The following is a 25605-nucleotide window of genomic DNA, read 5'->3' as shown; positions in this document are numbered from 1 at the left end:
TCTGGGGAGAAATGATTCAAGGATGAAGACATAAAGTGACATTCGAAGAATGTGTGACTTCAAAGAAGATAAGAAAGCATTCCAAGCTGGGGATATGATCTGAACTAAGGGTTAGAGACTGTGAATGTGCAAGACATAGCCTGAAAACATCTGATAATCTGATATGGCTGGAGATAACAGGAGTGGGCTGGAAGTAGCGGAAATGAGAACAGGAAGGTGAATTAAGACCAGACCTGGGAGATGTCTTATACCTGTCGTTGGCCTATTAGCTCTCAGATCCAGTCCTTTCCTGCTTACCTCTATATCTCAGGGCACTGAGCCCTGTACCCACATACCCACATTGCAATCAGGTTTCAGGTTCAACCTCCAGTTGGGGTTCAGGTAGAGGCAACCAATTGATGTTTCTTCCTGACATGTATGTCTGTCTCTCTCTCTCTCTCTCTCTCTCTCTCTCTCTCTCTCTCTCTCTCTCTCTCTCTCTCTCTCTCTCCTCTCCCTTCTCCCTCTATCCCTATTCCTCTCCTCTCTTTCTAAAATCAATAAAACATATTTTACAAATTAAATTAATATTCATCCAAATAACTGAGCTATAGATGGAGAAGAAAATGAATGATTTGCTTACTGAAAAAATGTGCCTACCATTAAGGAACAGACTGTATAAATGAGTACTGAATTAACTAAAATGTTAAGGAAAGAAAACGGTAAAATGGAAACCTGTCAGGAAGAGAACACCATTAATGATCAGCATAAAACACTTCAGGAGAGGCTGTTTGACCTACAGGGAAATCTTCTCCCCTGAAAACTTGTCTGTAGCAGCAGGGGCAGGCTTAGGCAAAACCTGATGCCCTTGGAAGAGTTGGTTGATCCAGAGATAGACATGTAACCTAAGTTAGACAAATTAAGATTTGACTCCAGAATTTTGGAATTTGGAGCTAAGTGACACAGAGACTGGGAGTCAAAGTCATATTAATGGCAGTACTCTAGGGATAAATATGTGAATTTATTTTTAAGGGCATTGGTTTCTGGTTCAACAACATTCAACTAGTACTCCATGTCAGGTGCTCTGCCCTCCTAAAACCACCTCTCCTCCCCATCTCCTACTTTTTTGCCTCAAGCCAGCCTCATTAAGTTTCTGTTATTTAAAACCTGAAATAATATTTCAACACAAATCACTTGAGGTAATATTTACTCAGCATGAAGGGAAAAATGTACCACTTTAATGTTATCAATAAAATTCTAAATACTAAATGGAAATTATGAGTTTATTTCAGTATGAATAATGAGGGTCTGGAAATTTTAGGCAAGATAAATGCATACTTGTGAGAAGTAATCATAGCTATCAATAAAAATAAAGAACATGATTCTTCCATTTGGCTTTATGAACAATACTAGAGGCCTGGTGCATGAAATGTGTGCCTATGGGAAGGGGGACCCTCAGTCCAGCCTGAGCCCTCTCATAATCCGGGACCAATAGCCCCTAACTGCTTACCTGCCTGCCTGCTCACCCAACTGCTCACCTGCCTGCCTGCCTGCTCAGTGCGTGAAAGTGGTTCCACCTTAACAATCACTTAGGTTTTTATATACCCTTATTTTCCGGCATATAAGACGACTTTTGAAATGAAAAAAAGTCAACCGAAAATCGGGGGCAAAAGACCAAAATTGCACAAAAATTACCTGCAGATCTTGACGGCAAAGTAAGTCTTTTCTTTGAAGTGGGGGGTAGTCTTATACAGTGAATATAGGCCTAAACCTAAGTTTTAACTGTAAAATTAGGGGGTCGTCTTATACGCCGGAAAATACGGTATATAGATACTATATGGTCCTTATACTTCTCATTTCGCAAGTGGAAGATTGATGGAAACTATGTCATCATATAACACAGGCCCATAGAATATTGTTGAAAAACTGCGGAATTAAATCCTAGACTCTGAAATACAGAATTAAAAAATATATATATATTTGGTTATTTAATAAATTCAATTTGATTAACAAGGATTGAGCTCAGGGGAAATTGGTTACCTTAAGGTCAGGAGGACAATTTTCAGCAAGGCTGCTTCCAGAACCCCGATTAATGCTCTATGGACATAAACACATTGCTAAAGAATTGTTTCCTGGTGATGTAATGCATAATAAATAAAACAATGATAGCCTATTCCTTACAGATAGCTTCTTGGTGATCAAAGCTTGCTTTGTCATGTTGTATTTGTTTAGATTATAACAGTCTAGACATCTCATTAATATTTATGGAAGCATGGGAGATATTAATTTATCCACTTATGAGTCACTGTGGATATTTAAAAAAAAAACAAATAAATGAAAATTGCCCTCATAATGTGAAATGCTGCAACGTAATTACAATTTGATGTTCTTGTTTAAGATTTCAAATTGAGTGTTGATTAGACAGCAATATATTATATTAAAATTTCATCTCAGAAGTAGTTCATTAGTCTAGAATTTGTGGGTAGGGACATTTGTAATTGTTTCTCTATGACTGAGAAGATAGTATCTCCTATGCACATGACTTTGGATATAAATAAGCAGTCCAGGTTTTACCGTTAACACTGTGTATGGGAGACTGCTGCTGGGCCACCTATGGGGGCCTGTTTTAGTTCTATATTACAGGAAATTTCCTCCTCTTTTCTTGGTATTTCCCTATCAAATCATGGCAAAATTAAATGAATATGGATCTTCTTCTTATATTAACTTTGAAATTTTCACTCCACTTACTACAGAAAAAGGTAATATCAATTTTCTATAATACATATTATTTTTATTATTGGGAGAAATGAACTTTACTATTAGAATAAGTAGTCATTTTTCCCTCTTGCTGGCAATTTTTAGATCCTATATTTTAATTAAGCTTGCTACTTTCAGGCTTAAAATTAAGTTCCAAAGATCTAGTGTACAACTTTGTGCTTATACTTAACAATACTGTATTGTGCACTTAAAATTTTTTTAATAGATTTCATGTCAAGTGTTCTAATCCAATAAAAAAAATTAAGCCTATGTCATATTCATGTTTTGTTTTAAAAATAAAAATGTTTAATCACTTTATTCTTAATTGTAAAAATAATACAAACTTCCAGTTCTAGGAGCATATGGAATAGTTGCGCTTCTAACCATTCTGCCTGTTTAAGTATAGCTAAATATCCTGCATGGTATTACAAAACAATATAAAATGACTCTGAAAGGGGGAGAGAAAGCAGATTGGCTAGATACTCGGGTTTTCTTTTTGCTTCATGTTTCTCAGAGTGAGTACTGATGATGTAGGCAACCAGAAACATCAGTGCGTAAAGACAGAGAAAGCCCCACAAAGCCTGTTCTCTCTAGACAAGAGATTAGGAAAGGTGTAGCCTAGCAAGGGAGAAAACAGTTAATAGCCACTGTGTAGGAGACTTAACATGGGAAGCCTGGAGGCCTGCTGTCCATACAAAGTCCTGCTTGCAAGGCTGGCATCTGGGAACTTGACAGAAAAACAGTGCCCTATACTGATATATTCCACTAGTGGCCTGGTGCGTGGATTCGTGCATATTGAAAGGATATTAATTAGAAATATTTTAATATCACTATTCACCCTTTCTCTATAATAGAAGAGTAACTGTAAACCAAATTCATTCAATGACAGATTAAAACACACGTGTGTGATTGGCACCAGCAAGAGCTTTATATGTATTGCACATGCATGAGTCAACTTAGCCTTTTATATATATATATAGAATAAACTTGCTTAATTACACCTGCTTTCTGACCTAGCTAAACTTTTTCCAGCCCAGTGAAGCACTCCAACTTCTCTTTCAGGTAGTTGTCAGCAACACAGCAGTAAATATCAACATGAAGCAGATTATTTATTGTAGATCATGCAGCAGGGGTCTTCAAACTACGGCCCGCGGGCCACATGCGGCCCGCAGAGGAGTCTGATCCGGCCCGCCAGGTTTTTTGGGCAGTGAGCGCAGCCGAGGTATTACAGAGGAATTAGTAGTTCATATAGTCTGGCCCTCCAGCTCTCTGAGGGACCGTGATCTGACCCCCACTTTAAAAAGTTTGAGGACCCCTGTCATGCAGGGAGAACAAAGAGTAAAATATTTAACTGCAACAGTGTTTGACTATACTCTGTGCAGTGAGAAAACCTGAAGTCATTTTCAAGGTCCACCATTTCTTCTTTTCAGTTGGGTCAAGTTTCTAAGCTTCTTGAATTTCCGTTTTCTCGCTAATGAAAATAAAATAGGATTCCACTGAGTCTCCTATCTACCTACTCCAGGACTTCTATGAGGATCAAATGAGATGAGGCACAGGTAAATGCTTCACTGATATTTGGTTAAAGTGTAAAATGTTTGCACCTGGTTATAAAGCAAGTTCTGTTCCTGGGCTGAAGAAACTCCAAGGAAGCTAGTCGCTAGGGAGAGGAAGCTAGACATTGCTACGTGACATCATTACCCAGCACCCTCAGTGACCATTTCTGGGCTGGGCTGTGGGCCACATTTTGCACCATGGTGTCTCAGCAGTATTGGCTGCAATTTGGTGAAGTGTCGCTCAAGGGAGGTGTCAGGGCCTGTGTCCCACTTGGGGGAAGCTGAGTGTTGCTTTGTGGGCACCAGGTCCTTGGTGCTGTTTCTCTGTAAATGGCCTATGTATATCACAGCTGCTCCTGCATTGAGTGTTTGCCCTCCTGGTGGTCAGTGTGTGTCATAGCAACCGGTCCGATGGTCAGACACTTAACATATTATTAGCCTTTATTATATATATATTTTCCTAAATGATAATTGTGTTTTACTGTGCCTATACTGTTCACACAAACTATATGGTTTATGCCTGTTTTCCTTCTGGGAGTCTGGAATTGGTGATAGGCAGTGGGTACCTATCTGAGTAGCTCTCCATGAAACAGCAACAAAACCCTTGGTCATTAAGTCTCCAATGAGCTTCCCTGGTAGATGGCACTTCATACCTGTTGTCACAATTGACTGGTGAAAGAATTATGTATATCCCTGGGTGATTCCCCTGGGAGAGAACTCTTGGAATCATGTGCCTGGTTTCCTCTGGACTTCACACCATGGAGCTTTTCCATTTGGAGATTTTGCTTTGTAACTTTTTGCTGTAAATCTCATTTGCGAATACAACTATATTTTGAGTCCTGTGTGTCCTCCTAGTAAACCACTGAACACAGGAGTGTTAAGACCAACACACTGCCATTGCCATATACAGAAAAAGTCATAGTCCCACCCTCACCTATGTCAGCCCAGTGGGAAGCCAGAACTTTCACCATCTTCCAGTGGGTTGCCTTCGCCACTTCCCATAATATCGATTGGAGGCCAAGTGGGGAGTAGTGAAGAGGCACCCTTCTTCCTCCCGGCCAAGGTGGTATCAGTGGAGGCCTGGTGAACCTGCCCCCCTGCCCCTGCACAACAGTACTGGTGTCCTTTCCTGCCCACATGGGGTGTCAAAGGAGACAGAATGGGAAGCTTGGACTTCTATCCCAACCAGGTAATTACAAGGTGACATTTCCCTTCCCTAACCAATAGTGTCAGAGAAAGTCTGCTGAAACAAATGTATTTATTTATATTTGCTTTTTATTTATTCTTTTAAATTATTTTTTAAAAATTTTATTGTTGAAACTATTACATATGTCCCTTTTTTGTCCCCTTTGACCTCCTCCGGCCCACCCCAGGCCTCCACCACCCTACTGTATCCATGGGTTATGCATATATGCATACAAGGTCTTTGATTACCTCCCACTCACCCACCCTCTCCCGCCGTCCCTCCGAGATTCTGCAGTCTTGAAACAAAAGATTTAAATAAGATTTGAGTCTCGTAATGTAATAATGCCCCAAATAGAATACAATAGAAAAGTACTCATCATACCGGCAAATAGGAAAATCTCTATTTACATGCAGAAAGTCAACCAAAGGATGCCAACACCAAGATAAAATGTGGAATTATCTGACAAGGATTTTCTGTAAGCCAGAGATTTTCAACCTTTTTCATCTTATGACACACATAAACCAGTTACTAAAATTCTGCAGTACATTCCAGTAAGTATTTTTTGCAGATCCGACACACCAAAAAAGGTAGTTTTGATTCATTCACTTGGGATGGCAATTGTTTTGTTGGCTATTGGGATTTTTTAAAATGTTTTTATTGATTTTTAGAAAGAGAGGGAGAGGGATTGAGGGAGAGAAACATTGATCAGCTCCCTCCTACATGTTCCCTACTGGGAATTAAGCCCACAACCCTGGCATGTGCCCTAACTTGGAATCAAACCTGCAACCTCCTGGTTCATGGATTAATTCTCAACCACTGTGCCATACCAGCTGGGCATGTTGTCATTTTTTAAATTTGACAATCTAAGGGAAAGAGGTCGGTGCCTCTGACTGAATAGTGAGGTATGAATGTTTTAAAAATTCTTGCAGAACACCAGTGTGCATAGCATACTGGTTGAAAATCACTGATGTAAGCTTTGCGAGAAAAGAGACCATGTCTGGTTTATTCACCATTACAGTCTCAGAGCCTAGCATGTTGGCTGAAGCAGGTACTTAGTAAATAGTTGCTGAGTGGATGAATGGAACGTCAGGTAATGATAACATGTAATAATACATATCAGCAAATTATGATAATTTGTATGTGACTGGATGCACAGAAAAAAATTGAAATACACACCAAAATGCTCATAGCACTTTAGGATGCACTATTGTTGTTAAATGAATGAATGAAATCATAGTGAGAAACTGTCACTAAACAAATTTTCTGAAATACAGTTACAGACTGTATCAAGTTTAGACATTTGTTTGAAATATACGATGTAAAAGGGAAGTATAACAAGATAACATATCTATAGTTGATGAAAATGAACCAGTAGAGGGAAAGAGGTTAAAAATACAAGAGAGAGGGATACTGGATTTATAGAAAGCTTCCTGAGAAGGAGCCAGAGCACAAATCTGCCACATTGCAACAGACGCAAAAGGACAAGTGCAGATATAACTGTAGATTTAGAGGTCTGAAGTTGAAGTAATTACTCTTTGAGACCTATTTTCTTAGCAAAAATGTAAGATAATATTATCTGCCAAGAGCAAGGTTGTAAATTGGAAGATCTGAAATTTGAAGGGAGTTGAGGTTTTAAAGTAGTCATTTTGGAAAGGAAGTTGAATAGAACATGTAGTAAACTTGCCAGGCTGAATAAAAGGCCTGTACAGTCTGTCCTGTGAGGCAGATTCTGACCACTTTCAGCTCACTGTTTGCAATCAGGTTAAAGGCAAGGTAATAGATATTAGAACAGAGGAACAGAGTGCTCCAGTGAACTTAAAAAAAAAGGGGGGGGGGATTGTTTTTCAACTGGAAGGAGAGGAAAACAATGGCTGGAGAAAAGCAAAGGAAGAAAACAGGTCAGGGAAGATGGAGATAAAAGCAGGGTGACTGGGGTACAAGAATGTCCTTTTGTCTTCCAATCCAAACATGGTCACAGTGATAGTAGTTTATCACCTGATTTTTTTAAAGAAAGTATTTTTATTTTTTAAAATAAGTTTTATTTATTTATTTATTTTTTAATATATTTTATTGATTTTTTACAGAGAGGAAGGTAGAGGGATAGAGAGTTAGAAACATCGACGAGAGAGAGACATCAATCAGGGCAACCAAGGCACATGCCCTTGACCGGAATCAAACCCGGGACCCTTCAGTCCCAAGGCCGATGCTCTATCCACTGAGTCAAACCGGTCTTGGCAAAAAAGTATTTTTATTGATTTCAGAGAGGGAGAGAGAGGGAGAGATAGAAACATCAATGATGAGAGAGAATCATTAATCGGCTGTCTCTTGTACGCCCCCTACTAGAGATTGAGCCCACAACTGAGGTATGTACCCTTGATCAAAGTTGAGCCCAGGACCCTTCAGTCCGCAGACCAATGCTCTATCCACCGAGTCAAACCAAGTAGGCCTATCATCAGATTTTGTGACATTGGTTCCATATTTCTTTTAGTCTCTTAGACCTGACAATCTATCAAAACCTTATGAAGGAATTCCCAGGCATCTTTAGTTGCTGCAGAGAAGTATGAAGGCACAAGGATATCATCTTCCATGCATTAGAAGAGAGGTTTTAATGAGCAACAGGAGGCAAAAGTTTAATTTTTCTCCTTTTATTGGTCGTTGTGAGTTACTGTAAGCCCTTTCTTAGGTCACCTTTGTGTTCTTCCCTAGTTACCAAGAGTCCAGTTCCTTTATTCAAGAGATATCTTGCAATCTACTCCAAGAGTTTTGTTAACATTATTTATGAATTCATCAATGCTTAGCTAAATAGAAGTGGACTGAGATCTGGGCAAAAGATAACTTAAAAATCATCTGTTAAATGGACCATTTATCTAAAATACTCAGCTACCATTATTCTCTGAGAAATACTACACATTGTTCAACACTTGATAATTATTAAATTATCTACTCTAGTAATACCAAACTTATCAGACCCTTTGTACAATGCCTATTCCATTATTGATAAGAATCTCTTTATGAATCGTGTTGCGTAGAATTAGTGAAGCTTCAAGGTTTTAGTTGACTTTGATGATAAACAAAAACAAAACTCTTTAATCACAACAAAAAATATAAAAGTGGCTAAGCAGCTGAACTAGGTCCAGTCCGTCGTCTTTTGATCATTTCTTTGGCTGGGTTGCTAATGCATGAATTTTTTGTACAAATTCTTTTAATTTGGGGCTTCCCCCCCCCCCCGCCCCCCCTTTTTTTTTTAAGGTAAGAAGGCATATATTTTCTGAAAATATGCTTTGTTTTTAAAAAGCAGATATTCATGCACTATTAGTGCAATAAAAATTACCAAAAGAGAACATAAAACAGTGTACATCTTAATTAAACCATTGTTAGGAAACAGAACTTTTCTCTTCGCTTACTTCCATAACAGCGCCGTCAAGTAGAAGGCAAAATATGGGTAAATCTAGGACTGATGCCTATTTGGAAGCCAATATTACTTTCGCGGTTTCCCTTCCTTTTCAAAACTAGGTTTTGCTTGGTACTATATACAACAACGTAGCAGGTTTTGTTTGTTTGTTTTCATTTACTGGCTAACAGCAAGCAGGTAATGCAAGCTGGGAGTTCGCTGAATGGATCCGATAGGGACCGCTCTGAATTTCCGTTAGAATCTGGATCTCTTTCGTCCGTCAGGGTTTGTCAAGGGCTCTCCCCGCTTTCAGAGGGAACGGAGGTGGGAATGGGCGGGGGCGGGGGGGGGGGGGGATACCATTTGACACAATGCTATACAAATCTCTGGGGCAGCTCTTCTATTCACATTTGCTTCCTCCGTTCTCTGAGTCACTGAGGCCCGCCCCTTCCTTTTCCTAACAATCTTCTCTCCCCTTTCCGACCCCCCACCCCGTCCTGGAATGCATAAAAACGGGGAGACTTCTAAAGCTGAAATTACTGGTGTTGTTGGCTCCTGGTGCCAGGGAAGGCCCTCAAGGCTTCAGTCCTCAAAGGTCACTACCTTTCAGGCCTCACTCGAAACATGGGCACTAGTCCCGAGTTCCACGAAGAACGCAGCACACCTGGGCCAGCAGCGCGCGGAACCATCCCGAGACCTCACACCCGCCCCCCAAACACCCTCCTGGCTCGGACCCCACTAACTGGCGCATGCGCAGCACAGGCGAAGGCCGCCGGCCATCCAGCGGTCCTAGCATCCGCACGGCAGTCCGACTCGGAAAGGCCTGGCTCCACCGTCACCATGAGGAAATCCTGGCAGCAGCTACCCAGCATTACTACAGAAAAACAAGGCAAACCGCGACCCGGTCTCCAGCACGTTTCCGGTTTAAACCTAACTTCCGGTTCGTCAGCCGGTTCCTGCCTTCCACTTCCGGTGCCTTGTGTTGCGCCGCCGCAGGTTCCTGCGTCCGCCGCCGACGGCCCCACCGTTCTCCAGGTGAGGGACTCCGGCGCCCCGGCGCGCTGCCCCCCGAGATGCCGTGGGCTGGGTCCCCGCAACGTGGCCGTCCTGGGGACCCCAGTACGGCCGCCGCGGCGGGCTGGGGGCTGCTGGTGGGCGCCCGGACCGCGCCTCCCCTGGTCCGGCGCCCAGGCCTCCGGCCCCGGCCCTGGGCCGCGGACCAGGGGAGGCGCGGTCCGGGCGCCCACCAGCAGCCCCCAGCCCGCCGCGGCGGCCGTATTGGGGTCCCTTCCGGCCTCCTCGCCCAGGGTTAGGGCTTCCCGCGCCGCAGTGGACCTGGCGTCCCCAAACCTCATTCCTTCCTCTTCTGGGGTTTGAGCATCTCTTCCCCCGTCACTGTCCCTATAGACTTAGGGCTCGCTGCCTGCTTTCTAGGCGATTCCATACCTGTCCCTTCCCACAGCGCTCGGCTCTGCACTGCCTCCCGGTTGCTGCTGTGGTGCTGTCCTGGCTAGGGGGTGAAAGGAGTACTTTCTGTACCGATAACTAGGCTCGTTAACATCCCCTAAGTCCCCGAGATGTTTACCTTTTGCTGCTGTTACTTTGTAATTCACGCCTTTGCAAAAATACTTTTAGGCAAGTTGTTTTACTTCTTTGAGTTTTCTAGTCTGTATAGTAATATGAAACCTATTTCAATTTGATTCATTTGACTTCTTATTGAAGATCGTAACATTTATGAGAGCAGATTCGCGCTAAAATGAAGTGCTTTGCTCTAAAGTAACACGCTTTATTAAAATTCCTTAGTAGAGCAGGCTGTAAACGTAAGAGTAAATTAAGTGAGTTTGTGGTGTTCTCTTTTAACCAGACACATTGAAGACACTTGACACCTTACGGTTTTCAAGTTATTTTTGCATGTTAAGAATTTGCCTTCTTTCTTGCAGCACATTCATAGATTTCAATAAATAAGGGATAGCATTTGGATACAGCAGTACTTGATATTAGGAAATCCAGTTCTCTGATGTATGTGGGGAGAACAAACTAATGAAAACTGGTAGACAGCTTTATGAGGGAGGAGCCATACATGCTGTCTTTGAGCATAGCAACTGCTGCCTCATCTCTGTGTGCTTATATATGCACTTCTGGGCTTTGTGTTTGTTGATCTTGGATGTCTGTAGGTTCAGTTCAAGAGAGACAGTGATGGTGTAGGGAAAAAAACATGAAATTTAGTCAGAAGACCTGTTACCAGCTATATACTCATGAACAGATTACTTAACCTCTCTGAACTCCCATTTCCTTAATTGTAAAAGTGGGCCAGTTCTTATCAAACAATCTTGTTAAACGAGATAGTCTCCATAAAAACTGTCCAATGTATTAAATATGAAACAAATAATGGCCATTTACTATTTATTGAGTAAATGGAACACTGGAGTTACGCTTTTTAAAAAAATTGCCTCCCCAATACTTTAATATAATGCTTTGTGCAGGTACTGTATGACATAAATATGAAATAACTAAATCTTCATGAAAACCCTAAGATCTAGGTAGTATTATCATCTCTATTTTGCAGATGAGGAAGCCTAGGCACTAAGATTCAAGGAACCTCCCATAGTCAAATAGTTAATAAGTAGAAGAGCTGAACACAGGTAATCTGGCACTAGAGTTTGTGCTCTTAACAACTCTCTCTCTGCTACCTCCCAAATGTTAAATGAACAGTTGTCCATCATGGAGAAACTTGCCTGTAGCATTAACCTGATCAATCAGAAAGGGAGGGAAAGGTAGCTCATTATTACAACTTTCCAGGTGAACAGAGAGAATCTGATAGAATATGAAGAAGTTTTGGGGGAATTGTAACTTTGGGTCCTGGTAACCTTTGGCATTCTGATAACATTACTGTAAGAAAGTCCTGCTTCTCTATCATCAAGTTGTAAAATAGAACCCAACTTATAAAACTTAAAGCCTGGCCTGTGTGGTTCTCAGTGGTTGAGTGTCAACCTGTGAACCAGGAGGTTGGGTTTCGATTTCTGGTCAGAGCACTTTCCTGGTTGTGGACTCAATTCCCAGTGGGGTTGTGCAGGAGGGAGCCAATCAATAATGCTTTCTCATCATCGATGTTTCTCCCTCTCTGAAATAAAAATATATTAAACAACAAAAACAAAGTTACAGGTTTGGATACATCTTTGATATTTATTTTGTATTTATTTTAACTTGTGTATTTGTATATGCCTTTCTTCTAGGTGTATTTTTCTGAACAAAAGTTGCCTCAACATATGTTTTAAGGATGGCTCTCCCTATCATTGTAAAATGGGGTGGGCAGGAATATTCAGTGACCACACTTTCAGAAGATGATACTGTGCTGGATCTCAAACAGTTTCTCAAGACCCTTACAGGAGTGCTACCAGAACGACAGAAATTACTTGGACTTAAAGTTAAAGGTAATTCTCTCATGTCAGATTTTTTTGCATTGATATGAATTTTTATTTATTATCCTCTTCAATAAGTCCCTTTGGAAGATGTATTTGATAGGGCTATTCCTAAAATTTTTATGTGATTTAAGGAAGACTATTAAATGTTACTTGAAAATACCACCAGGATTAAGATGAATGGACACAGACACCAGGGGGGTGAGGGCATGAGTGTGGGGGGTGGGAGCAATGGGGAGGGGGAATAAGGACACATATGTAATATCTTAATAAAGAAAAAATTATATATAAAAGATTCCTTTGCATTCCTTTGATGATGTTTGCATGTTAAATATTTGTCACACAAGTCCCAGGTAAAACTATGTTTTGACATTTGCCCTCTTCCACAAGCTTTTCATAATAGTTTGGGCCTTGTACTCTCTCCAAATTATCTTTTCTGATTTGAAAGTAATGATAATTTAAAATAATACTTAGCAATTATATGCATTGTTCATATCCAGTCTAAAAGGGATGTTCATGTGTCTATGTTTGTCATATCATTGAAAGGTGTTTTGAGTGCATTGAATCTATAATGAGTGATTTTAGGTGTGCAATTTTCAAGACTTTGGAAAACAGTTATTTTCATCTTTAACAGTGAAACCACTAATTTATTTTGTTTAGTGAGTTGAGTAAGGATGTTCCTTCAGACAGAGTTGGGGAAAAATCAAACGTTGTATTAGTTGGTACTTCTTAGAGTGTTGGAAATTCCGAATTCAGCAGTAATAGTTTGTTAATTTAAGGGAAAAAAGTACTGCTGTGGGATCTGTTCTGAATCTATTATTGTTAGGGTTTTGTATCATAGGATAGTGATACAACCAGCACCTGAACTTTAGTGAGAAAACAGTCATTTGCTTGTATTGTAGGCAAACCTGCAGAAAATGATGTTAAGCTTGGAGCTCTCAAACTGAAACCAAATACTAAAATCATGATGATGGGAACTCGTGAGGAGAGCTTGGTAAATGTTTACTTTTGTTACCATTTGTCCCTGTGAAGATAATATGATTTACATTGCATTTCTGTATCACAGTTTAAATTGTAAAATTGTCAGTTTAGTAGTAACTAAAAAATAACTGCACGGTGAATGTGGTATTAACTCCACAGAAAAATACTGGGGAACTTATTAGTATATGGATAGCTGTAAGTATTATAGTGCAAATGGTCAAATTTAACATGGCAGATCTGCCCAGTGAATGTCTATAACAAATTATGAAAAATTTTCCACAGTGTGTGCTTGGAAAACTTGAACTCAATCTCTCATTTGTGTTTTATACTATGTATGTATTTATGTGTTAAAGATGACATGGTAAAAGAAAACATTTTCATCTTTATAGGAAGATGTCTTAGGCCCACCTCCTGACAATGATGATGTTGTCAATGACTTTGATATTGAAGATGAAGTAGTTGAAGTAGAAAATAGGTAAGTGCTTTTCACTACCGAAGAAAATTGGTTGTAATATGAAAAAGAAATGAGTGTTTCATCTGATTTTATTTTTCCATTAGGGAAGAAAACCTACTGAAAATTTCTCGCAGAGTGAAAGAATACAAAGTGGAAATTTTGAACCCACCCAGGGAAGGGAAAAAGCTTTTGGTACTAGACGTTGATTATACGTTATTTGGTAAGTCGGCTAAAATTATGTTTCATCTTCTGTTATCCACGTTTTTTCCTTTTATTTATTTTTCCTTGCAATATGAAATATTTGAAAGTTTCTCTTATTACAAAAGAAAATCATTCATTGTAGAAAACACATATAAGAATAAAAAGAAGTTCTCTATAATCCTGAGACCCAAAGATGACCACTTTTATAGTTTTGTGTATCTTCAAGGTGTATTTGTATGTATATTTTTATTACTTTTGCTTAGTGATATATTGAATATTTTCTCATTTAATATTTATTGTGAATGAAATATATATATATGTTTTTTGTTACACAGAATTCTAGTTTTTTGGTGCATCATAGGCTACCAAGTCATTCCGTACTGATTAACATTTAAATTTTTATGAGGATTTTTAAAAAAGCATTTTTGATATTAACCCTGGTTTTCTGTTTATATTCAGGGCTGATTTTTGAATTTAAAATTTAAATTATCTTCAGAGCCGATTCTTTAAAATTAGAAAGATGTTCATTTCCCCCTCTAATATTGTCAAGAAATGATTAGTTTACTCCTGATATTAGAAAGAATTTACTTACTACTATCCTAAACTTGAAGTACATGATATAAGTTAAAGTATACTTATTTTAAAATTTGACTATAAGTTAATTTTACCTGTTGTTTGGTGAAATGTGATTATATCTGGAAGGTGAATGATTCAAAGTGAGAATAAGTACCCTAGTTTGTTTTACATATTGTAAAGTAACATCTATACTTGAGAGACTAGATGACAAAAAAAAAAATTCTATACCTTACTATATAAGCTTGAGTTCGGGCTGTTGCTCTTCTTCACAAATTGAATAGAATTGACAAATTAAAATTGGATCACAAAGATATTGAATTGTGTGCTTGGAGTCACCTCTTTGTCAGTCAATGTATGTCAGTCTGAAGTAGCTTGCTTGTGAGTGTGCATATTACACTAGAGACCCAATGAACAGATTCATGCACTGATGGGGTCATTTGGCCTGGCCTGCGGGGATCAGAACAAAACCGACTCTCTGACATCCCCTGAGGGGTCCCAGATTGTGAGAGGGTAGTTCTCAGGGGATGCACCCCAGAATCAGGCTCCCTTCTCTCTGGTTCTAGGTGTGTCACCCAAGAACCTCAGGTGCCAAGTCAACGCAGCTTGGCAGCTCCAGCGTTGAGTGTTTGCCCCCTGGTGGTCATTGTGCATCATAGCTATGGGTCGGATGGTCACTTAGGCTTTTATATATATTGATTTCCTAAGTTTAATTGATATTAGGTACTTATCCACATAATAAACTAATAATCATCTATGACTGATTTTCTTTTAGACCATAGGTCTTGTGCAGAGACTGGGGTAGAATTAATGCGGCCATATCTTCATGAATTCCTAACATCTGCATATGAGGATTATGACATTGTTATTTGGTGTAAGCTATATATATATGTTTTGTTTGTTTGTTTGTTTAGCTTTCCATGGAAATAATGTTGTTCCTTATATTCTGCTTTATAAAGTGTCACTTAAAATGACCATGTTTAAATATGATACATTTTTCATTTGATTTAGCAAATTTTTAATAATCATGTTTGACTTTCTTGCATCACATAGTTGCAAGTACTGCTGAAATAGTTAAATATAGGAAGAGTGTGGATTTTGGTGTCAGATAAAAATGGCCTTATATTCATAAGATTCCCCTCACCCCCTTGATTAGGAACTTTTCTTTCTGATCTTTACTGTAGAATCTTTGATGCTTCAGGATATTGTTGCTTTCTTTCTTCATCACTCTAGTTTCAAAATACTTGGAGAATTTATATATTTTAAAAATCATAGTGATGTGGTTCTTCAGAAATAAAGAAAGGCAGTGTGAACTTACTTAAGGAAAATGAATGAATGGACTAAATCGGTATAACAAATTGTGGTCTATGGACCATTCCAGGAACTTACAGGTTTGTGATAAGATAAAGGTAATGAGTTTGCTTTGAAAAGTGAATTTACTACATTACTGAGCATATTGTTTAGTTGATAATTTTTTTGTTTTATTTTGTTGTAAGACTTTCTTGATAAGGGAAGTGGTGTATTAATATACATCTCACCGTCCCACAAACATGCAAAGTTGCCTCTGGCAATGTCATAAGTACAGAGGACCTATCCTGATTGGGAATGAAATAAAATCTAATCAATTAAAGATACTACATTTAATTTTACTAGGTTTTTGATGAGAGACCACATAATATTTTTCAGTCTGTAAATTTCCTTTGTACTTTTCCTAGTAATCTGCAACTCTATTGTTCAGTGGTATTACAGGTTCACAGCCATTAAAAGTAAATACTGAAATACATAATTTTCTGGTTTTAAGACATAGAAGAAAGCTAAATAGAGTAGGGTTTGAATTCTGGCTCATAGTATTACTATGTGATACTGGGTAGGTCAGTTAATCTGTCTGAGCTTTAGTTTTCTCATCTGGGAAATGAAGATAAATATATAGGTATATTACCTAATACTATGGCACTTAGTATATAATGATTACTTAATAATTAGAAGCCCTTTTCATTAGCTTTGAATCTTTTTGTTTCTCATCTAAAAATTAGAAACCTGGAATGTATACTGAATTAAAAATTATTTTTTTCTCTCATGATTGTTGTCATTGTAGATTCACCAGTCTGGAAGGTGATTATTTTGGTGGTTGTGTGCTAAAGATACTTGTTTTGAGAACACCTCTCTGTACCTCCATTGCCCTAAAACAATACACATACACATACTTAAATAATTGAACTTCTTTTTCCCTTTATAAACATTTTGCTTGGTAATACCTATTTGGTTTAGTCCAGTAACTTGAAACCAGGAGGGTACATAAAGTTGAGGGCTTAATATTTTAATATCATTGATCTCAAAATTGGACAATAAACAGATATATAACATAGATCAGTTTATGAATATAGTTGTCTCAGACTGTTAAAAGTTGTTAGACTCAATGAGCATAGTTTGGTGAGCCTGATAAAATTCATTGAACCTATCTAATCTTTGATGTTAACTTTTTAGAAAAATTTATTTGTTATTGATTTCAGAGAGGAAATGAAAAGGAGAGGGTGGGAGATAGAAACATCAATGATGAGAGAGAATCATTGATCAGTTGCCTCTTGCACACCCCCCACTGGGGATTGAGCCCACAATCCCAGGCATAAGCCCTAACTGGGAATTGAACCGTGAGCTGGTTCATAGGTTGACACTCAACTACTCAACTACTGAGCCTCTGAGGCCAGGCTGATGTTAACTTTTGACATATAATACTAATCTGCCTATATTGATGTATATACTTGTGCATTGCCTGGATAGAAAAAAATGGGCACCCAGACACCCTAAACTTAAGTTTGGAACTGATAGAGAATAGTATTAGGCTATTTTTAAAGAGAATTTAAGTCTTGACTTACACATTTCCTAGGTTCACAGTTCTTTTACAATAGCATTGGTTACCTGTATCTTTTAGATCAGTGGTGGGGAACCTTTTTCTGCCAAGGGCCATTTGGATATTTATAACATCATTCATGAGCCATACAAAATTACCAACTTAAAAATTAGCCTGCTATATTTGGGTTAAACATTTAATTAACTCACCCTAATGCCTTGGCAGGGCCAGAATAAATGATTTTGTAGGTGTTATATGGCCATGGACCGGACATTCCCCACCCCTGTAATGTAAAAGTAGTTAAGTTTTATTCTGTCTTAAAGATACACATTAAATTTATTTTTATAAAATATGTAATTGATTAAACTTTTAGTGTTGCTTAGAAAACTAATTTATACAGAAGAAAGGTTTTTTAAAGTGAAATTCATGTTTTTCATGTGTCTTGTATTCCTGTTTTAGCTGCTACAAATATGAAGTGGATTGAAGCTAAAATGAAAGTAAGTATCAAAAAACAATCCATATAAGAATGTCTTGCAACTATAATTGTCTTTTTTTTTAAAGTTTCTAATTGAATTAATTTCATTCTCACTGGAGAACATTTAGTGGATAAACAGTACAGGAGTTAGAATTGTGTTTAGTCTGATGGTGGATTATATTAAGTTAAATTCCTATGTCTTTTTCAAGATGTACAGCAAAGCTCCTTTCTCTTCCCTCCCAATTTATTATAATGCTTTCTTCTTTTTGTTCTGGTGTTTGATACTTAAAGGAGTAAAGCTCTTTTAAAATAATGAATTGGGAAGTAATCTCTCTCTAGTTTCTTTCTTTGGACTGCTATTTATTGACTTAGCTAAGTGGAACTAAAATGCTTGCCAGTTGTTAAGTAGCAGGTGGTGGCCAGGAGGGTAGAAAGTTGGCATAATGGGAAGTTGTAGCTAGAATATTCAGAAAACCTGGAATTTCCACATTATTATATTTTAACCATACGAGTATTGTGTATTTCTAGGAGCTGGGAGTGAGCACAAATGCAAATTACAAGATTACCTTCATGTTGGACAGTGCTGCTATGATAACAGTGCATACGCCAAGGAGAGGATTAATAGATGTAAGAAATCATTTTACTTTTATTTAAAGGCTTGTTTCTTTTTTAATGTACTTTTATATTTATATTGCTGGAATAAACTACATAAAGAGTTTAGACATCTGAGTGGACAGTAAACTATCAGTTGAGTTTAGACTTAGGAAGATGAATTTAAGATTAATAGGTTTGAATTTTATTTTTCAGATTTGAATTTTAATTACAAAATTAAGGGTTTTGATGCAGGAAAGCATGGATAATTGTCCCATGATGATGGCAGCATAGTGTTGCTAAAGACAGAGTGTGAGAAAAAATACTGACATCAAGGGAGGTACTAGAAACAAACCAAAATAGACTTGCCGTGCCCTATGTGAAACTGGTAAATTGGGGTAATATATATGAAGCCCCAGAGAAAAGCAGCAACAGCCATTAGAGAAAAGCCCATGTTTGGGAACCAACTGGTGGCTTGACCTAACTACAAAATGACAACTATTTAAGAGGATATAGGATTCCTAACCCTGGATGTTATAAAGCTCTTGTCATATTTCTTAAGACTTTAGTAGCCATGAAAACGGAGAATCTGGTTTATTGTGACAGCTCATGTATATTTGTCTTAAAATATTTGAGGGGTTTATACAAATTGAGGCAAGTAAAGTTTTAGTAAAATTAAGAAAAATATATCTTAATATATAAAAAGCCAGGGGCTGTCATGACTGAAACAGCCAGACAGATGACCGAACACATGCTGCTGGGGCGACCAGGCTGGCAGGGGGGTAGTAAGGGATGACCAAATGACTGAACAGCTGGCTGCATGTGGTGATCAGGTCAGAAGGGGGGGGGGGGCAGTTGGGGGTGACCAGGCCAGTGGAAGGGACCATTGGGGGTGACCAGGCCAGCAGGCAGAGGTGGTTAGGGGTGATTAGACTCCGGGGAGGGGAGGGGGGGACGACGCGGACATTTAAGGGCGATCAGGTAGGCAGGCAGGTGAGCAGTTAGGAGCCAGTGGCCCTGGATTGTGAGAGGGATGTCCCGGATTGGAGAGAAGGATGCAGGATGGGCTAAGGGGGACCCCCCCTTCCCCCAGTGCACAAATTTCGTGCACTGGGCCTCTAGTGTATATATATTATTAATCCTCAACCGAGGATGGATGGACATATATTTTAAATATGTTTTATTGATTTTTTTACAGAGAGGAAGGGAAAGGGATAGAGAGTTAGAAATATTGATAAGAGAGAAACATCAATCAGCTGCCTCCTGCACACCTCCCACTGGGGATGTGCCCACAACCGAGATACATGGCCTTGACCAGAATCGAATCTGGGACCTCTCAGTCCGCAGGCCGATGTTCTACCCACTTAGCCAAACTGGTTTTGGCCCGAGGATATTTTTCCATTGATTTTGAGAGAGAGAGAGAGAGAGAGAGAGAGAGAGAGAGAGAGAGAGAGAGAGAGGAACATCAATGTGAGAGACACATTGATTGGTTGGTTGTCTCACACACCAGGTATGTGTCCTTGACCAGGAATTGAATCATGACTATTTTGGTCTGCAAGCCAGCACTGTAACCACTGAGAAAAACTGGCCTGGGCAAAATTAAAATATTTTAATAACATTCTTTGCTGTAGCTAGGGCACTAAGAAGAAAATAGGCTTCTTACATTAAATGATAGGAGAAAAAGAAAGCTTAACTTTTTTTTTTTTTTTTTTTTTTTAATTCTCACCTGAGGATTTGAGAGAGAGTGAGAGACACATTCAGTTGCCTCTAGTACACACCCCAACTGGGGAATTAATCCTGCAACCTATGTTTGTGCCCTGATCTGGAATTGAATCCACAACCTTTTGGTGTACAGGACAACTCTCCAACAACTAAGTCACTGGTCAGGGCAAAACTTAATGTTTTAAAATGTCAACCATTGTCACCATTTACTTACTACTCTTTAATGTCAGGGTTACTGTTTTGATATAATCTCATCTATATATATAAAAGCCTAAGCAACCAAACAATGGAACAACCAGTTGGCCAGTTGCAATAGCTTGCACTGACCACCAGAGGGCAAACACTCAATGCAGGAGCTGCCCCATGGTGGTCAGTGCACTCCCACAGCCAACCTCCTCCAATCCCTCCCCCTGGCCAGGTGGCCCAGATCAGCCCTGATTGTATCTGATCACTGGCCCAGCGAAGGGACCCCACCCATGCACAAATTCATGCACCAGGGCTCTAATATTATTATAAATGAGACCCTTGCTTTCATGAAAATGTACTTTCGCCACTCAAAATTAATTTATTAAAAATTTTTTCCCCCCAAATGTGTAAGATACATTCACATGATTCAAAATAAAATATACATAAGAGAAGTCTTCCTCCTATTTAGGCCCTCCCTCTCCTTAATGCTCCCTCCCAGGAGAAATCACTTATTTCTTGAGTAGTCTTACAGACCTAATGCAAGTACCAACAGATATGAATGTATAAGGAATTAATCTTTTTGAAGGCTCCTTTTAAGAATTCAAAAATAAAAGCAAGAACTTAACAAATTATTGTGCTTTTGAAGTTAAGCAATCAAATGCCCTAGAAATTATGCACCTGTGCCACTGAATTAAAGACAAGTTACTTTTTCTGTAATATTTACATTCTGTATGAAAATATTTAAAGTCTGTATTAAAAGATCCAGATACATTGTCCATCACTAAGGTTTTCCAGTTCTGAAGGGTAGTATTAGCCCAGGAGTAATGTGTCTGCTTAGCAGATATCTAAACCGTTATTTTAGGTTCTTTTTAAATTAAACTATTACTCTTACTTTGACCCCAAATCTTTATGTTGTAATTATGGGAAATCTTATAATGGGGTTTAGTTCAGTTCAGTTTGAACAGATCTTTCAGAAGTTAACATTTTGAGATACATCCTGCTTTGAGGTGTGTTGTCTCTCAGTCTGGTCTGGTCACACAGCCAGCTGTGCCTGCCTTACAGAGGAACACCTGGTGTAGTTCTGCAGGGCATTTTGTGTTGCTGCTATTTAAGAAAGGGTGAACTATTGATAAAGTTTGAGTTAAATCTAAACTTTTATTTTAAGGTCAAGCCTCTTGGTGTTATATGGGGGAAGTTTTCAGAGTTTTACAGCAAAAAGAACACCATTATGTTTGATGACATAGGAAGAAATTTTCTAATGAACCCACAGAATGGACTAAAGGTAAGACAATTCTACTTGCTATGCTCACATAACCTGGAATATGTGGTAGCTCCTTAATACTGTTGAATTTCATAAATTTTTGGAAATACTCTATCATTATGGTCATGCAAGAAAAGTTTAATTGTTTAGAAAAATGTATGTAAAATTGAACATTATCTTCTTGGTTAGCCAACTCATTCAGGTGTTTTATTTTTAATTAAATTTGTTGAGAGCAACATGAGCTTATTGACCATCGACTTTTAGCATCAAAAGTGAAAGCATCAGCCCTGGCCAGTTATGCTCAGTGGATATAGAGCATTGGCCTGAAAACTGGAGGGTCCCAGGTTCAGTTCCTGTCAAGGGCATGTACCTTTGTTGTAGGCTCCTCCCTGGCCTGGGTCCTGGTTGGGGTTCATGCAGGAGGTAACCAATTGATGCGTTCTCTCATATCGATGTTTCTGTCTTTCTCTCTTCCACTCTGGTTAAAAAAAATAAAAATAAAAAGGGGAAATCATCAGACATTTTATTAATAAGGGGTACAAATCTTAGAATTTCTTAAATTCTAGTTATCTAGGAAGCTGGCAGTAAGGGTCTTTCAAAACATATTTTGATTGATTTCAGAGAGAAAGGGAGAAAGAGAAAGTCAGAAACATCAATGATGAGAGAACCACCGATTGGCCACCTCCCCGCACACACCACACGGGATGGAGCCCGCAACCCCAGGCATGTGCCTGTACTTGGAATTAAACTGACCTCCTGGTTCATAGGTCAACGCTCAATCTCTGAGCCATGCTCAGTGTTTTTTTGTTTTGTTTTGGTTTGGTTTTTATTAGAAACAAAACAGGTTATAAAAATGTATGCTCTCCTAGCTATATAAAAGTTTCATAGAAAAATGTTGAAATGGAAGTCATCAATGTTAAAATTTGTCTCCTTTGTTAGATCAAGCTTGTATTGGGTTAACTTTATGAATGAAATGATATGAATGAAATTATTCAATTAGTAAGAAGGGGAAAAGTCTAAGCAGTTATGCAAAGAAGAGTCACCATATAGGATTCAAGTGCCATAAGAAAGCTAGTGTTTCAGATCCAGACTGAAAAGATAACAAGGAAAAATTAGGTGGAAGTACACTTAACTTGTATTATAAACATTATACCAGGACTATCGGTTTGTTAAACTGAGGTAATATAAAAGTAACTTTTGATATTGACATCCTTGTTAATATTTTAATATAATTAACTCTAAGTGATAGATGAGTGTAAATTTGGACCAGTTTCCATTGTGCAATGTGAAATATTGGGTAATGTTTGTTTTCTGATAGATAAGGCCTTTTATGAAAGCTCACCTAAATCGAGATAAAGACAAAGAACTTTTAAAATTAACTCAGTACCTCAAGGAAATAGCAAAATTAGATGACTTTTTGGACCTAAATCACAAATATTGGGAAAGGTGAGTGTTAATTTTTGTTAATTTTCTCTTTCCATTATGAATGAAAAAATTGGCGACTCTGGTTTTACACATAACTCTTTATTTTACAATGGATAAATCTAAGAATATTTTCTAATCTCATGACATCTCATCCAAGAGTATTTTTACCTTTTGTCTTAACCTCTAACTAGTCAATAAACCCATATCTTAAGATCTCTATTACTTCTAATAGAGAGGAATTGAGAGTCTGGTACATGTTTGTGACTCTACCTGTAAATTATTTTGTGACATGAGGTAGGTCCACTCTATTATGAAACACTTGGGTTTGTAATCTCTATCTGATATTGTAAAATAATGTCTGCATAAAATAAAATACATTAAAAATTTATCTACAAATAATCTGTGTATCAGAAATGTTAGCGAACTTTATTCCACTAGAAAAACAAATTGTAGATAATATAACTAAATGGTAGGTATAAATGCCACAATGCCAGGAAGTGAGCAAGTTTTGCACCATCTAAACTTGTCTAGGTATTATGGTTTTAAGGACTCTTGCCTCATTCCTCATTATCACTGCGTATGGTAACTTATAAATGGGATAGAGATATGAAACTTTTAATTTAGTGGTAGATTCCTATAAAATTACATGAAGGAAAGTTTGTTTGATTAATAAATTAATGTATTTGCATCTTTACCTTCTTAATCAGAGTCCCTTAGCATCTTTGGCCCACTATCTTTGTGTAAGAAAAGTAAGATTTTTAAATGGAGTTTGAGGTTTTTGGGGGAGAAATTACAATATTAATTATAAGTAAGACATAGAGTAATTGAGGGCCTTATTTTAAATCTGAGCTTTGCCACTTTCTGGCTGTGTGAACTTGGGGGAATTGCTTAACCTCTTTGTTTCTGTAAAATAGGAATAAGTTCTAATAGAAAACTTTTCATAGAGCTGTTGTGAGGACCAAATGAACATAGAGTGTGTGTTTAGAATAGTGCTTGGCACATTGTCCCAAATTGTTAGTGATTATTAACAGTTATTACTCATCTTTAAAAGTTTTGGTTCTGCCCTGACTGGTTTCGCTCAGTGGATAGAGCGTTGGCCTGCAGAATGAAAGGTCCCAGGTTCAATTCTGGTCAAGGGCATGTACCTTGGTTGTGGGCATATCCCCAGTAGAAAGTGTGCAGGAGACAGCTGACCTATGTTTCTCTCTCATAGATGTTTCTAACTCTTTATCCCTCCCCCTCCCTTCCTCCCTGTAAAAAAATTAATAAAATATATTAAAAAAAAGTTTTGGTACTAAAACTATTTTCTTTTGGGGAGAGAGTTAGATTGTTTCTGTGAGTTTAGCATGGTACAGCTTAGACGTCTTTTATTTCTTGCAGATACCTCTCAAAGAAGCAAGGACAGTAGTTCCAAGTTATGCTGGCAGTTATTGAAGATACTTGAGATCCACGAACTCTTGCTTTTATGCTAGAAATCATTATAATAGTGCTGGACACTGAAGCAAATACCAGACTGCTTATACTTATACTTGGTCTTCCAGTTTTTTGTAAATTTAATTTTATATTTTTTGAAGATCACAGCAATATGCTAAAAATTTTATCTCTTTTTCCCCCTATGTGAATATATTGTTACTCTTGAAAAAATATTTTCTCCAGGTTTGAGTACTGAGGTGTCTCCCCCAACCACCACTCACACAAAAAAAGTGGACAGAAATGTAATATCATTTTGAGATTTTGGAAACAAGTTATGTTTTCCATTCCTGCCTTATTTGTGTTGTTGTTGAACTAAATCTAAGACCAATTCCATCTTGAAACTACTGCTTTTCCTTTTAAAACAAACAACAAACATATACCCCCCCCCCACACACACATGTATTTTCAATAAGGAACCTAGTTTGGTATGGTTAAAAGCACCAATTTTTTAAAAAAATTCTTTTGTCATAGACACAATTTCTCTTCTTATCCACTATTGGCATCTCTAAATTGTGAGCTGTCTGGTTGTATGTGTGTCAGTGTTTGAGTAAAACTGGAAAATGTCAGCTGCAATACCGATATGTCATGGTATGAAAAATAGAAAACATAAGGTTGAAGAATAAAACTAAGGAACAAGAATGTTTCTTTTTGTGGCTAAGTAAAAACATTTCTACCTAAAACCATTGTCATAAAAGCAGAGGCAATACATTTTAAAATGGGACATATCACTGATTCAGCCCTAAAAAGCATGAACAAAAGTGTTTGTTCTGTTCTAGCTGTATCTTGTCTAAGTGCAACACTGTTTCAGTGAAAATATCTAGCCATAAGCTTTAAAAAAAAAAATTTGAAATGCTTAAGCCTGCAAATATGTAATGTGACCACTGTTTTGTGTTGACAGTATTGGTTTATACAGTTCTTGTATTTGAAAGGAATCTGATTCTTTCAAATGAACCTGGTGTATATTGTTCTTACGGGACTATTTCAGTGGTGTAAATAATAAATACCTTTTTTTAAAAAAAACAACACTGGTTGTCTGCTCTGTTATCCCAAATACTATGTAATCATAAAACAAACATTAGGTCCAGGCAAGGATCTCTTGAAAAAAATTAAATGTGTGTGGTTTTATAAGG

The 25605-nt window shown here is 38.0% G+C and overlaps 1 protein-coding gene across 1 annotated transcript; it reads left to right on the top strand.

Annotated features, from left to right (window-relative positions):
- The first annotated feature begins 9619 nt into the window (after positions 1–9619).
- UBLCP1 (ubiquitin like domain containing CTD phosphatase 1) lies at positions 9620–25498 on the top strand. Its single transcript, XM_084884146.1, has 11 exons — positions 9620–9901; positions 12100–12297; positions 13188–13279; positions 13656–13741; positions 13825–13940; positions 15270–15368; positions 17802–17839; positions 18346–18444; positions 21482–21598; positions 22896–23023; positions 24383–25498. Exons 2-11 carry the CDS (start codon positions 12144–12146, stop codon positions 24408–24410), a joined length of 957 nt encoding a protein of 318 aa, XP_084740272.1. The 5' UTR covers positions 9620–9901; positions 12100–12143; the 3' UTR covers positions 24411–25498.
- The last annotated feature ends 107 nt before the right edge of the window (positions 25499–25605 follow it).

Source organism: Pipistrellus hanaki (assembly GCF_964339955.1).
Source record: "Pipistrellus hanaki genome assembly, chromosome: 5".
Lineage (NCBI taxonomy): Eukaryota > Metazoa > Chordata > Mammalia > Chiroptera > Vespertilionidae > Pipistrellus > Pipistrellus hanaki.
Note: the sequence above shows the minus strand (reverse complement) of the source record. Positions and strands in the feature narration are given on the sequence as shown.

Coding starts and splice junctions, on each gene's coding strand:
- UBLCP1 (XM_084884146.1), top strand. CDS start 12,144: ATGGCTCTCCCTATCATTGTAAAATGGGGTGGGCAGGAATATTCAGTG. Junction 17,840..18,345: donor GGATTGAAGCTAAAATGAAA/GTAAGTATCAAA, acceptor GTGTATTTCTAG/GAGCTGGGAGTGAGCACAAA. Junction 21,599..22,895: donor ACCCACAGAATGGACTAAAG/GTAAGACAATTC, acceptor GTTTTCTGATAG/ATAAGGCCTTTTATGAAAGC.